Here is a 15475-nt window from a genome sequence, read left to right as displayed (position 1 = left end):
AATATTTGCATAGAGAATCCATTTTTCATCACCGGTGACAACTGTGTCCAAAAATGGTTCATGCGCAATACGCGCCAGAAGAGACAAAGCAACGTTCATACGTTGGAAACGATGATCATTAGAGAACTCGTGAGGCACCCAAACACTTTCTTTTTGGAGTTTTCCCATATTCCTTAGATGTTTACGTATTGTTTCATGAGAGACATGCAATTTCAGGGCCATTTCACGAGTGTGTTGCCTTGGGTTAGACTCAACAAGCGTCTTCAGAGCATCAATATCAATTCCAGCATGGCCCCTGCCATCACAGTTTTTAAGGTTAAAGTCACCAAAATGAAATTTTCTGAACTATCGCTGACACTTACGAACGTTCAAAACATTTCCATAAACTTTTTTGATATTATTTGTGGCTACAGAGACGTTGTTTTCCTTGTATTCAAACAGCATTACATGCCGAATATATGCCTCGTCGTGTGCCATCACTATAATAAGTTAGGGTATACTAAACCTTACATATTATATAGGCTACACTAATGTGAAGTTTAGGCTGTTCGTTTAACTATTATACGTGATGTACGTTTTTTGAGGGGTGGTTAATTAAAGTATTCCAAAACACGACATTAATTTCTTTACGACCTAATACATATTTTTATTTCTAGTGCATAAATATAAGCAGTAATACGTCGTGTTTTAGTTAATACAAAACCTAGGTGTGACACATCGTGTTTTCAGGAAATAGAAAACATAAGCAGTGACACATCATGATTTCAGTTAACATAGAATAAAACCAGTGACGCATCGTGTTCTCAGTAAATAGAAAACATAGGTAGTGACACATCGTGTTCTCAGTTAATACAAAACATAGCTGTGACACATCATGTTCTGGATTAGTATATAACATAAGCAGTGACACATCATGTTACCAGATAATAAAACTTGCAAAGAACAGAGCTTATTATGAAATATTCTATCCCCTAGCATGAGTTATATTCAGTGATTGACAGAGAGCATATCACGTGGCATAAAACATTTTAAATATTGCTTTGAAAAGCCGACCGGTCAAAAAATCGCATCAATATTGCCTGGTTGTCAAGTTCGATGCCATGCATGTGTGACGTCGGAGCAAAACTTTGCAGACAACAATTTTTTTACAGCACATTCAAATTGATTCAAGTTGATTCATTTTGGCCTAATTACAAACAATTTGTTGAATTTAAAACTCTATCAAAATATTATGAATAAATCTTATTGATTTATGAGTGACGTCGCGCATGTGCATCTCGTTTAGGCAAAATAGCTTTGCAGACAACAATTTTTTGCTACACAATGAAAACACATTGATTCATTTAGATCTAATTTATAAATAACGTTGGAAACCTCACCAGCACTTAAGGTAAATTTTATGCTGAGGTTAGACAAGTGTGTACTTTATACTTTTATTGGCATAACCACATCTTATTGATTCTTAAAATAAGACCACAGACTTCAATGAAAGGTTAAATTTTAAGTTTTACATGTAGGCTACATTTGCTATGTGGTAGTGCTAATTAATCAGATTTTAGCAAAACTGGAGACACAAGAGCTTGGGGAGGTAGAATAAAACTATTATTGACTGGTGATTTCGGGCAACAGAGCATTTGTTGCTCTCATAATCAGTCAATAATTATGTATTATTACAAGAAGAAACTATATTAAGATTGTCTCAAAGCGCCCATAAAATTTTGTTTATATTTATGGAATGGAAAGTTTATCCAGGAGTATTCGAATGATCTGTACGATTCTCTGCCACCCTCTTACGACTTGCAGAACTTTCCAACCCAACTCCATAATCTTGTGTTGCGTCAAACGTGTCACATGTGGACGTGCATTGTCGTGGAGAAGAAGAACACCTTTCTGATTGACGAGTGAAAAGCGTTTCTGATGAAGGGCTTGATTTAAACGTTCCAGTTCCTGACTGTAGATCTCTGTATTGACAGTTCGCTGTAGACTGAGGAGTTCCAAATGAATTACTCCTTTGATGTCCCACCAAATCCACCTCTTACGACTTGCAGTGTAAACTTTTGATTGCTTTATTTTTATATTCTATAAGGAGTTTTTCTATGTAAATGCACACAGTAACTGTATTCACCCGGATACTGGAAATTCTTTATTTCACTTTAAAAAAAATATTTGCAGTATCCCCCGCTTTTGGCTTGAGTCACTTTAAACGAAATTTCTTCTTAAAAATTCTGAGTTCAGCTCTGAATAAAGCACATGACGTATCTCTGGAAACGTAATCTTGTTTATTTTTATCTTAATTTTCTCTTCTCCGGAACACAAACACGCACATAGAAATAAAAAACAAACAAACATGACTGTTCAGCAGCAAAGCCAGCTTTACATCTTGACAATACTAAGTATATATATAAGAATATAATTAAATAAAAGTTCTTAAATGTATAGATATTAACGTTAACTTAGGTTGCAATTAACATTACACTTGTGTAGACGTAGAATACGGTAATATGTGTTGTGTTCATATCTGCAATAAATCTCTTTTTTTATTAACTTTTATTTTTCAATGGAACTCATTTTGGTATTTGCAAATGTTTCTGAATGGAAGTTTCAAAACTGAAACATTGAAATAATGTTGCATTTATGATGAAGTTTTTAAATAGTTTTTGCTACAGAATTCTCAGACAACACGCTGATGTAAGTATCAGAACAGTGGGTAAATCTTTACTTCTTTTTTTTGTTTTGTTGTTCTTATTTTCTGATATTCGCGCAAAGCTACTTAAGAGCTATCTGCACTAGCCGTCCCTAATTTTGAACTGGAAAACTAAGATGGAAAGCAGTTATTCAATAACATTTACCACCACCTCTTGATCGATTAGTAGGATTTGACAGTCTCGTTAAAAAGTGTACCCACAGTTCCAAAATGCGCAACGCAATTTTTATTATTAAGCACGAAGATCTGTATGTAGTCTGGCACGCTAACGAGTAACACTCGGCCCAATGACTGTCGGGACTATTAAATATTATTCTATGACTATCGATGTGTCTTGTACAAACCAGAATGAGTTCATAAAGGTTGGAACATAACAGCAAAAAATATTAAGCACCTGAAAATACCGATCTTAAAAAATAATGCTATAAATATGGGCTTTGGCGGCAGTACACGAACCATTCATCCTACGCAAAAAAAAAAAGTAACCGTTCTACGCGCGACGTTAAACGTCACTTTTGTACGCGACGGCTTGTTTCAAGTGTTTTGCTACTGACTACCTTGATCGGTTGAACTCTCATTAGTGTCATGAAAACGGTAAAACTGAAATAGCTGGCAAAGTCGAACCGTAAGTACGATCGCTTATTCTACTTAAGTTCCCAAATTTCGTCAATATTGGTTCAACGAGTTTTTTACAACTTGCGACACCAGACAAATATTGTCATTTCGAAATTCGACAGTTTTGTTAATAGAAAGATTGTAGTTGTTTAACTTTACTATTTATACAATATAGTGTTACGCCTCTGGTCGTTTGTTAATTTCCCGTATAATTTCTTTCGGATGAAACTTTAGCGATACAAATCCTTTCTTAAATAAAACTAGTTTATTCTTTCTCAATTCAACTTTGTAATACACTTAATTTCCACAGTCACTTTAAACACACGCTATAATTCACAATGATTCACGCACTTACTTTCGGTCACTACCGCGCTTGACTCAATTGTCCGTCTTTATCTCTGCAATTCAATTTCGATTAAATTGTCTCACGTTATCCGGCGCACTTATATACAGGAATAGAGGGCGCCTAGCACATACTGGATTATTCATGATGTTCCCCGATCCTTCTAGAATATCATGACGTGTTACCAGAATCACGTGACTACCGCTGTCGTAACAATAGATGGGAGAGAAAGAAACCGAAACATCGAAGAAATCTCAAATCTTTTTTGTTGTTGTTGTTGAATGAACTAGTATCTGAAGTCAGTCAGTCAGTGGTATTGTTTTATTCATGAAAGTAAAACCTCCACAATGTGCTTAAATTATATTCATTAAAATAAAATTCTAGTGTCACGTCGTACAAGTTCCTGCCTTTTTTAAACATAACACCGACGATAAAATTTGTAAGTGGGTTCAAACCTACTATTGACAGATTAAATTACATAAAACATTCCATTATATAAAAAATGCCATTTGTTGTTCGAAATATAATAAAAAACAAGGCTATGTTCAAGTTTTAAAACCTACATTCTAGAACTTCGTGAAGACAGCGAGAATTCCGCCGAATATATGTATTACGATTATTGATGCAAATATGTTGAAAATTTATCTTAAATAAGTCGCCCCCTCCCAGTAGCACAGCGGTATTCTGCGGACTTACAACGCTAGAATCCTGGTTTCGATACCCGTGGTGGGCAGAGCACAGATAGCCCAGTGTCTAGCTTTGTGCTTAATTACAAACAAACAATTGAACAAGTCGATAAAGTATCAAACTTATATTATCTACCGATTAATAGTTTGTCATTACCAAGACAAAAATTATTTTTATTAAAAACCTTCTACAACAGTTTTTGTTTGTATTGATTCTGTTGTAAAACTTCTATTAAATGAATGAAGCAATTGTTTAAATAAACGCTTTGTATAATTTTAAACAACAATTAAAAACAAAATGGATGACTTGATTGTAAGCTTGGTCAGTGGTGTAGCCAAGGTCGAGCAAATGTCCGACCAATACCTTTGCAAATTATGATAAATTCTTGACTATAAAGGAACAGGGCGTAAAAACTAGTTTGTGAAAGTCCTGGTGATAAGAAATGTGGGAACAAATTATATACGAACTGACAGAATCATGCGTTAAGCTTGTTTGTTATGAATTTCGCGCAAAGCTGCACCAGAGTTATCTGCGCTAGCCGTCCCCAATTTAGCAGTCAAAGACTAGAGGGAAGGCAGCTAGTCATCACCATTTACCGCTCTTGGGCTACTCTTTTACGAACGAATAGTGGGATTGACCGTTACATTATAACGCCCCCACGGCTGAAACGGCGAATATGTTTGGTAGAACGGGAATTCGAACCAGCAACCCGCAGATTACAAGTCGAGCACCCTAACCAACTGGCTATTATGCGTTAGTACGTAATTAAGTGTACCGTTTAGGTTGTAAGATTAAGTGCTTCCCGTGTAGTTATTTATAAAATACTGTTGTTTTGATGTAATTACATACAATGCAACAGACGAAAATAGTGTTAACAGCGAGGGTACCCAACTAATGAAATAATTATAATATTTATAATTAAGAACGTCAGAAAAGTACATTCAATTAACTATACTCATTAACAGATTGATTTTTAGTTTTACTCTTAGCAGGTAGCTTACTCTGATCGGAAGTTTATATTGTTACGACAGCGGAAGTCACGCGACCCTGGGAGCATGTGCGCTGGAGTTTCTAGAAGGATCATGACTTATTGAGGAACCTCGAGAATGTCCGAGTGTTTGCCAGGCGCCCTCTTTTTTAGTATATAAGCCCGGCAAATAAAGCCAGCGATAGATATGCAGATAGAAATAATTGAGTCAAGCGAACAGTAGGCACCGTAAGTAAAGTGTGTGAGTCACTGTGATTTATAGCGTATTATAAAGGTTGTTAAGTTTAAAATGACTGTGGAAATTCTGTGTATTACAAAGTTGTATCGAGAAAGAATAAACTAGTTTTAATTAAGAAAGGACTTGTATCGCTGAAGTTCCTGGAAAATAATTTATACCAGATATTAACAAACGAGCAGATACGCAACAATATTAATTATACATTTCTTGGGCCAGAGAATCAGGCAGGTTCCGACTATACATATACAAAATGACCGGAACAAGGTACTGCCAGCAATGTGAACTTTAAAAACTTATTTACACTACTGACTTTGGCCTTGTAGGAATTTAAATAAAGGTAAGGGTTGATGATAGTTCCCGCAAATAACAGAAGATTTGCTCAGAAAGTACCATGTATCGCCCGTGTATATTTACTCCAGATAGTTTAAATTAAACAATTCTTTTTTTTAACAACATTGATATGAATTCTGTAGATTAATGGTTATGTCAATTTTTCATCATATTTTTTCTAGTCCTTTTAAGTTGTTTTCTTGGACATTGCTGTGTCATGTTGCTACTTGCAGAAATGTTAAGCACCTTTACACACTATTAACTCTCACTTCAGGGATTTGTTTAACAAATTGAAAACCAAAATTTTATAAGGCACTAAAAGATCGAACTTTAATCAAGATTAAGGATTTTAATCACAAACTGGTGATTATCAAAAGTAGAAGCTAAACTGATAATAATTTCATATACTTCCATAAAATTCTGTACACCAGACCATTTTTAATTACTTTCTTCTTATAAACAAACAAAAATTACATTACAATACTGTGATGTTACTTGTGAATGAAAGATCTGGGACTGTTCATTATTTCATACAAAGTCTGAGAAGTTTTTTTTCATTTTTTGAATAATGTATCACTAGAACTTCAATTATTCTCTCAATCTTATACAGTCACTTTTCATAAAACCTGCTCAGGTGTGTTTCTGTTTTGTCAGAAAACAAAGTATAATATAAGATTGAAAGTGTACACTAAAAAAGTATTCACACAGGAGAACCAGAATTTCCAAAAATATGAGTATGCAAGTGAAAAGGTAAGTTAGATTTTCGGTTTTAGAAATATATAAAACAACATTATAAACAATCACACCATGAAGAGAGAAAGTGATGCATTAAATGGAAATTTCTTACTTAAATTTAAACAGAAAGAGGCTGTTAAGTTCTTTATTAATAAAATCCAAGTGACAATGAAACCTGAGCCATGAATCCTCAGACCACAGTGCACACAAGTTAATGATTACATCATACCCAGCCCACTGTGAATCAAAAGGTCCAAGGTTTAGGCCCTGACATGCCATTGAACATGCTCTGCACTTTCAATTGTAGGTACATTATAAAAGTTATAACTAATCCCACTATTTGTGTAAGACTAGCCACATAGTCTGATGACTGGAAGATTACCCTCTAATCAGCAGTTTTAAACCTTTACTGTATATACACTTGTAATTTTAAGAACAAAAAATTACAGTAATACTTGTTTCAATAATATGCAAAAATAGTATTTCTACTGTAAAAAAATCAGACATTAAAATCTCAATAAAAATTTTAAAAATCTATATAAGGTATCTTGTTTGTTATATCTGATTATACTATTGATTTTAAACACATTATTAATGAAACTTTGAGATAATATGTTGACAATTTAGGTTTTTCACAATAATTCAAACAGTTGTATACAATAACAAAAAGCAAACACACAGTCTGACAAACCTTAGATTTTATTTTACTTCTCAACTTGAAAACCAATGAATTATAAAAGTTTGACACAAGGTAACCCTGTGAAGATTTAAACAACAGTGCTATTCATGGTACATTTAAATGTAACAAAAAGCAACTTTGACAACATACTGCACTTGGCAAGCATTCTCTTAAACATTATTTTGATTTGAACTTTAATAAATGAATGGAGTTTATACCAAGAAAATATTACAAATAAAACAGACTAATTAATTCAATGATGTGTAATATGTTAAAATAATTCCAAAGAGGTTTTTTAAAATCTACTTAAAGATATCCTATGTAATCCAAATAAAGATTTCCTCTTGAAAAACCACTTCCCAAATAGTTTTGTCCTGTCACATATTATTCAAATGAAAATTGCCACCTAATAAACTCTTCCAAAATGGTCCTGTCTTATCACATGTAATTCAAATGAAGAGTTCCTCCTGATAACCACTTCCCAGATAATCTTGTCATACCACATGTAATGCAAACGAAAATTTCCACCTGATAATTACTTCCAAGATGGTCCTATCCTCTTGATAACCACTTCCCAGGTAATCCTGTCCTATTACATATAATTCACACACAAATTTCCACATGATAACTACTTCCAAGATAGTTCTGCCACATATAAATATTTTTTCCTGATAATAACCTAAAGATAGTCTAGTCACATTTACTTCAGCCAATAATAGTAAATGAATAAGCACATCTAGTATATAATTTTTGACTAGAATATAAAAAAAATATATATATAATATATACATATATATAAACAAATTGTAATAAATGTGATATTGAGTTCACACATTAAAATGTGCAACTGGAAATTGAAAGACAATCTTTTTTAACAAAGCTCTGAAATACATGTAAACATACAAACTATACAACACTGATTTAAATCAACAAGTGGCTGCATGTGTAGAAAACATGATTAAAACCCTGGATTTTTCAGGCATTCCTTCAAAATTGTAGTTTACAAGACACTAATCCGAGCATTACATGTGATTGTCAAGAAGTACAAGTACAAACAAGTCACATACTTTTTCTTTTACTTCTGGATTTTATATACAGACTAACAAAACATCATCATTCTTATAGTTAAAGAATGCTCAGTTGCAACTTTAGTATGCATAAAATATTGAATATAATTTAACATGTCACTTTAAAAATTCAGTTTTACCTGTATTACAACTTTTGCACAAATTTATTTCAGTATGTAACATCATATAAGTGCCTTTCAACAACAATAAAGCTAATATTTAAGAAATATATTTCAAAACTCTATCTTATACCATTGAATAACTAACATATTTAATTTATAAATATATCTCTTTTTATTTAGATTACCTGTCTAATTTATGTTTTTCATTTAGCATACCATAATTGCAAAAACAGAGTAGAGAATATTAATTAATAAACTCCTTACCAAATCTCTTACTTACCATTTTACCTTTACATCTTTTATCTCATACATATTGCATATAAAAGTTAAACAATTCATTTTATCAAAAATAACAAACCAACATTTGGCAAAAAAGCTACATCTACTGATAAAACAGTTTCATAAAATCAAATTTTTCTTAGCATCTTTCCACAGTTACCATCCTATCCTACACATTAATAAAGTATTCTTATTTACCTAGATTCATTAACTTTCATCTGCTAGTAACACTAAATTACTTAAAATTTAAATTATTTTATCAATTTAACAGAAGTTTTTTACTGGTTGTTCAGTACTATCAGCAATTTACAGTAAAATCCTCTACTAGTTTTATGTCAGTAGATGCAAATAATTTTTTAATTTTGCTTTTCATGTTGTAAATCTAAAGTTCTCCACCACAAAAAACATTAAAAAATGCATCTCTGTCAGATATTGGTATTATAATTAACAGATAGCAGCAATACAGCATAATGGATAAAATATATTGTTACCTGCTGCATGCAATTTATACTATTAAATGACCTTTCAACATCTATAAACAAAACCAACCCAGGCAATATTACAATATATTCTGTCTATATAAGTTTCCTGGGAATTCTCAAGACAGCTTCAATAATAGAAATATACATTACAATAACAGGAGGATGCTCTAAGTGATCTAGTCAATCACACTCTGGTCTTACAGTAAGATGTTACCATAGGCAGCAGTTCGCTTTTCCTTTTGAGTCACGATTATCTTATACCCCTAAAATTTACACAACAAAGAAAACTGTTTTGTAATTCCAGAGTTAGTTGCTTCTCTTAGGGTTAGCACATGTGAATGAATTCACTTATATGTTATTGATATCCATATAGCAAGGACCTGGCCATTATTCTTTTAAGTCTTCATGAGCTAATCACTGGGATCCACATTTTTTTACTGAATGTCAAAAGCATGTTTTCTATCATAAGTAATAACTAATATACAGAAGTTATCTAAACTTATGAACATACATCATGTATACAAGTCAATTATCTTAACCAGAAAACATTTATAAGAAACATTAATACTACTAATAATAAAAAACAGTTATTGGTATGGGGAAAATAACTGAAAAAGAAACAAACAAAAAAACGAGCATTAGTTTAACTGGTTGTGTGTTACTATTACTACCAGTTACTGCTGTATTATCCTACTCAAGGTTTAACAATAGTTTGTACGATTTAATAAGAGTTGTATAAAATTGTTACTCATTTTATTACACTACCAAAATCCACACTTAGTTAATCTCTCATTAGCTAAAGGACATATATTTGTAATGAAGTACACTTGATGGTCCACAAGTCCAACTTCCAAAACTACTCAACATTCAACCACTGCTGGAGCTTTGCCCAACATAAAAAATATATATATATATCTTTTGCAAAAAAAATTAATTTTTAAACAAGCAAATATAAAATATAAGATAAAGATTTTATATTGTATATTAATACAGAAACAAATATCATTTGAGAATGTTTCTAAATTAACCTTTCTAAAATCTATCATTCATATCTGCTTTTTAAGCCCGAGTCACCACATACACTTTTGAACTTACCTGATATACAAAAAAACATACTGAATATACACACACTCTACTTTTGCTTACTAAGTAATTAATACTTATGCTTACCCTTTCATAAACCATAGTATCATGAAACTAACTGTATATTCATAAATTAAACAAGTATACAGCTAACTGTACACCATAATTATTTGGAATTCATGTACTGGTAGTTAAAAATATTTTTATGTAAATATGATGAATCTAAAAGATTTCTTTCAAAAGAAAAATCAAATATTTTGATTTCGTGACATACAGGTGCACTGGAACTCTTTCGAGCATAAACGTTAATCATTTTGACAAATATAACTCAGCATGATTATTCATAACTGAATAACCCAAATCAAATCACTCTTCTCACACCATATTAAACTATCGTTTTACAAGCGAACTTTGAAGAATAGGTCATTTCTGAATTACTAAAAATAAAAGTTTTTTTTTTGTCCACAACCACATACTGGAATTTCTATAACAATCCTATACACCTGCTTCCATAACTCGCATTTCAAAACCTAGTGACAAATAATAGTTTCCCACTGACATGTGATCCATATATTTTACATAAAATGATAAATCTAACCTTCCACTGTTTCATTTAAACCCAGGTTCTTTAACTACTTCAATTCATTAAAATATAGAACAAGAAAATGAATAGTAAACTTCCAAAAAATTAACATTTCATTGAAAAAAAACTCTATACCATTAAGAGGATATATCTATCTAATAAAAAAGAAGCCAGATACAAAATTCATACAGAAGTTACAGACACTCACAGAATTAGCTAAAATTTGTCATGCCTAGTAACTGAGTATAATGTAAGTTTCATATATCACTAAAATCACAAAAAATAGCTCAACTCTTCTATGACTGTTAAAGATTCTAGGAGATACAAAAGTAATACTTGTTCCAAGCTTGCTTTTATTTTTTATATGGTAATTTCAGTTGTGACAATCTGCTTTGCAATCATCACAGCTTGAATATAAATATTTACAAAGGAAGAAAAGAAGCAGAGCACGTGAAATAACCTATTTCAACAATCTTGTGAAATGGGCAAAATTAGTTATAATGTACAAGAGGTTTTAAAAGTTCTTAGGTAAAAGATACCATTATATGATATCTTCAGCCTGGTCTCTCATGTTCTACTGATATCAAAAACAATCTTTATATCTAAAAGTAATCCCCATTCAAAAGAATTAAACACAAACCAATAGAATAACCTTTTAAATGAAAACATGAAGCAACAACTGTTGTCATTGGATTACAAACAACTGAACAATCAAGTTGATGAAGGTACACATTTTTCACAGAGCAACAAAATTCTTTTAAAACAGATTCTTGAAACTTCCAAATCTAAGAATCATCCATTTTTTTGAATGAATTCTTAATTGAAATGTCCAATCTAAAGGATTTTTACACATTTGGTGATGTACAAAATATTGATACCATACCTGGAATTGCAGCAAATCATCTGTAAGAAAATGATGGCTCTACATTCTTGTAAAAACAAAGGGATATACAAAAAAAAACTGGCTTTCAGTTTCAAAAAAAGTTATGTAGGTACATATAAAAAGTTGAATTTCAAATTGCAAAAAACTTCATAGGTGATTAGTAAACTTAAAAAAAATTAATATTTCATTGAAGAAAAAAATTGTATACCATTGAGAGGAAATCTCTATCTAACAAAAAAGAAGCTAGATACAAAATTCAAACAGAAATTACAGACACCTACAGAATTAGCTAACATTTGTCACTAAAATCACAAAAAAATAGCTTAACTCTTCTATGATTGTTAAAGATTCTAAGAGATACAAAAATAAGCAAGCAGAAGTATTATTAGTGAAAAACATACAGTTCTGCAAAATTTTAAAACAGTCTATGAACTATCATTAACAAATATGGCCATGGAAGAGAAAACAAGGAAAAAAATTATCAAGTTGCTTTTGATAACAATAGAACCAGAATTTTGATCTCTGTAACATATCCAAAATCCACTTTAGGGAATAACATTTATATGCAAATTATCTAATTAACCCTATTCCACATGGGACTTCAAGATTGGGTGCAATGTCAGGAGTGGTGGATTCCAAAACAAAGATAAAAATATGTGAAGATAACATACAATCTTGATGAAACTTGACATGCTTATAGATTATCATAAATTCATTCTCAAAGTTTAGTTTTGATCAATTATAGATCTCTAAGCCCTCTTGATGATATCATCAACCTTGGTAACTTGAGCAAAGTTTACCTATTTGGCAAAGCTAGATCAGTAAACCATAAAATTTCTCTTGTGGAATCATACACTGCAGGTAACACTAAAATTATTTATTTGACATAATAATATTTTTCAATTTTTACTCACTAAATACATAATGCACCCTCAGTCAGTACATAACCATTTTCATAGTATTATTATTGTATTGCAATTAAGTAACATGCAGAAGTGTTGGGTTATTAAATAAAACTATTATAAAAAAGTTAAAATCTCTATCATTATTCTAATTCCCATTGTAACAATCAAAATAATGATTACAACACTTAAGTCTGGTTTATACTGCCTGGTTTGTTACAAGAAAGTTTAATTATGTTATGCTTTGAAATAAATCACAGCCATTTTGCTTGCTGTTTAAAAATGGAAAAATCCATCCAGGAAGTTAATTAGTTTTTCAATATGGATTCAGTCAAGTGACCCAACAAGGACATAAAAAGCCTTGTAACTTACACAAGATTACCCTTCTTTTTGAATTATTTAAACCAAAATACTAGACGATAAAAAGCCAGCACCACCCTTCTTATCCCTTTCATTTCTTTATATTCTCCTTCTTGATTCGTGCAGAGCTACAAAGATAAAAAAAAAAAAAAAGAAAAAAAAACGAACTTAGTATATTTTGATTTCACAGCTTTACTACCATTATTTGTTCTTGAAATTTCTAAAGGCAAGGTATACATTTTTTCAAAAAAATTAATCTATGTTTACAATTTCAAAACAATTCATGATTTCAGGCTTATCAAGTCAATAACCAATCTTGTATTTCAGCATATGCAAGAAAACATTTTTCAAAAAAGTTACTTTAGCTAATTTGCATATAAAACCTTTTCCCCAAAGTGGATTTTAGCAGATTTTAAATATTATACAGCACAAAATCCCAGTTCTAATGGTACTAAATACAACTTGTTATATCAAAAATTTCAATATAGATACAAACATAATGAGCAATGATGCCTGAAGGAACAGATAGACAAACTAACTGCTACAAGGTTTCAATTAGGTTAACAACTTGTGATAAGAGAAAATACACAAAAACAGACAACAGTAAAAAACAGAAAAGATTAGAGTAAATAGATTTGGTTTGTAAACTGTTACTGGAAAATGTCAAAGGAAAACTGTATGATCAATAGATGTAAACTGTTACTGGAAAATGTCAAAGGAAAACTGTATGATCAATAGATGTAAACTGTTACTGGAAAATGTCAAAGGAAAACTGTATGATCAATAGAAGAGCAAGTTTCATGATAAAAAATAAACATTAAAAAACAACACAAAGAATTCAAAATCACTGTCAGATTACACATATTAATTAACAAAATATACGATGATATGTAATATGTAGACTACCTAGGTAAGAATTTCAACAGTGACGTAAGCAGATATTACCACAAAATAATTGTTTACTGAGGTGTTAGCAGGACATTACTTAGGGCCACTCTCTTGTGCTACTGTCAATGAACCAATATAGATTTAAGAGAGAGAGAAAAGTGAATGAAAAATAATTTGATGAAACTTATTATGTAAAAAATTTCTATTCTTAATAAAACATTAAAATAATCATATTACTTAATGAAAAACAGAAAATAAAAGCACACACACACACACCTGTACTGCAATATGATACAATAACCAATATAACTTACCAAATTGAAAACTAGGATAGGATATAACAATAATCCATCAACATATAAAGAAAGAAAAACACATTTTCAAACTTACAAAAGATTACAATAATATTGATACTTGATATTCCATGACTGTATATGAACAAAATTCATGCTGCAACAATCTATATCTAAGTCCATACTCAAACATATGAATAACTTATCCACTGACCAAAAATAACAAAAGCTATGTTTATAAGTGACAAATGAACAAATGCTACTTAAAAATGCTACAGCTGCACAACAGTATAATGTATAACATAATTCTGTCAAACTTAAGAGCCAGCACAATTCATAACAATGCCTAGTGTAATACAAATACCAGTAATTATCAGTTTTCATGGTATTTCATCCTTTAATGTGTTGATGCGAGCACAAATCTTCAAAGCTGGACCAAGCTTCATACACATTGTAGACATTAAATGGTCCTCTTTGAGCAGTAGGAGAGCTTGACCATCAATCTCTTGAGAACGAAATTCTTCTGCATAAGCAGAACAGCCAGGAAGCCCACGGATATACTCGTACACTTCTAGAACCTGTTTCATCATCAACAGTCCATTAGTTTTTAATTCATTAAATAACAAAAATTTTTTGTTTTAAATGAAGCTGTAAGTATTAATTAATTTACTCAATTTATAAACTTTAAGAAGAAAGAAGTTGCATTTTTTAATTACATTTACAATTTGAAGAAAGAATTCAAGTTGTTCTCATAGGTCACAAATTTCATATCTATACAGTGATGATACTTCCATGTGAATATCTCTTTTAGGTTTCAAGTACAATAGAAATAAAAAACTTTAACCTATAAAACTTCTTTATTGAGTAAGGCAGAATAAGTTGCTACAACATTAAAATATTCCTAACCTGAAAATGTATTTCCAACAGATACTCAGCTCCACTAACGGAAATGTTATTTCCCTCATGTGTCTGCCTACGAGATTTACATGCCACTAGCCTTGAGCTAAATCCCATCTAAATTCATGTGTTTAATGTGGGCTGTGCTGGTGCATGATAATGTCATCACCAATAGGAGGATAACACAACCTCCATGTGTAGTAACTCCCCCTATGTACTTGCACTCATGATAACTTCATTCTTAGACAAGATAAGAAAAAAAAATGTGCACTAAAAGTGGGGTAGACAGGTGGGAATATGTGTGTAGAGGTTAGTAT

At 31.4% G+C, this 15475-nt stretch overlaps 1 protein-coding gene across 5 annotated transcripts in view; it reads right to left on the bottom strand.

The window, feature by feature from the left end:
- Nucleotides 1–7321: 7321 nt before the first annotated feature.
- The window catches only part of LOC106464178 (polyhomeotic-like protein 3), a 115733-nt gene continuing 107579 nt past the window's right edge, over nt 7322–15475 (bottom strand). For 4 of the 5 annotated variants that reach the window (XM_013924299.2, XM_022391873.1, XM_013924300.2 and 1 more), the window contains 2 exons: nt 14626–14839; nt 7322–13208 (listed from right to left, as the gene is read on the bottom strand). In XM_013924299.2, coding sequence (XP_013779753.1) covers nt 14642–14839 — 198 coding nt within the window. In that variant the 3' untranslated portion in view covers nt 7322–13208; nt 14626–14641. Of the gene's footprint in view, nt 13209–14221; nt 14840–15475 lie in introns of those variants that run through there. The other variant, XM_022391872.1, reaches the window with a different exon arrangement.

Source organism: Limulus polyphemus, unplaced genomic scaffold (genome assembly GCF_000517525.1).
Source record: "Limulus polyphemus unplaced genomic scaffold, Limulus_polyphemus-2.1.2 Scaffold1580, whole genome shotgun sequence".
NCBI classification, from domain to species: domain Eukaryota; kingdom Metazoa; phylum Arthropoda; class Merostomata; order Xiphosura; family Limulidae; genus Limulus; species Limulus polyphemus.
Note: the sequence above shows the minus strand (reverse complement) of the source record. Positions and strands in the feature narration are given on the sequence as shown.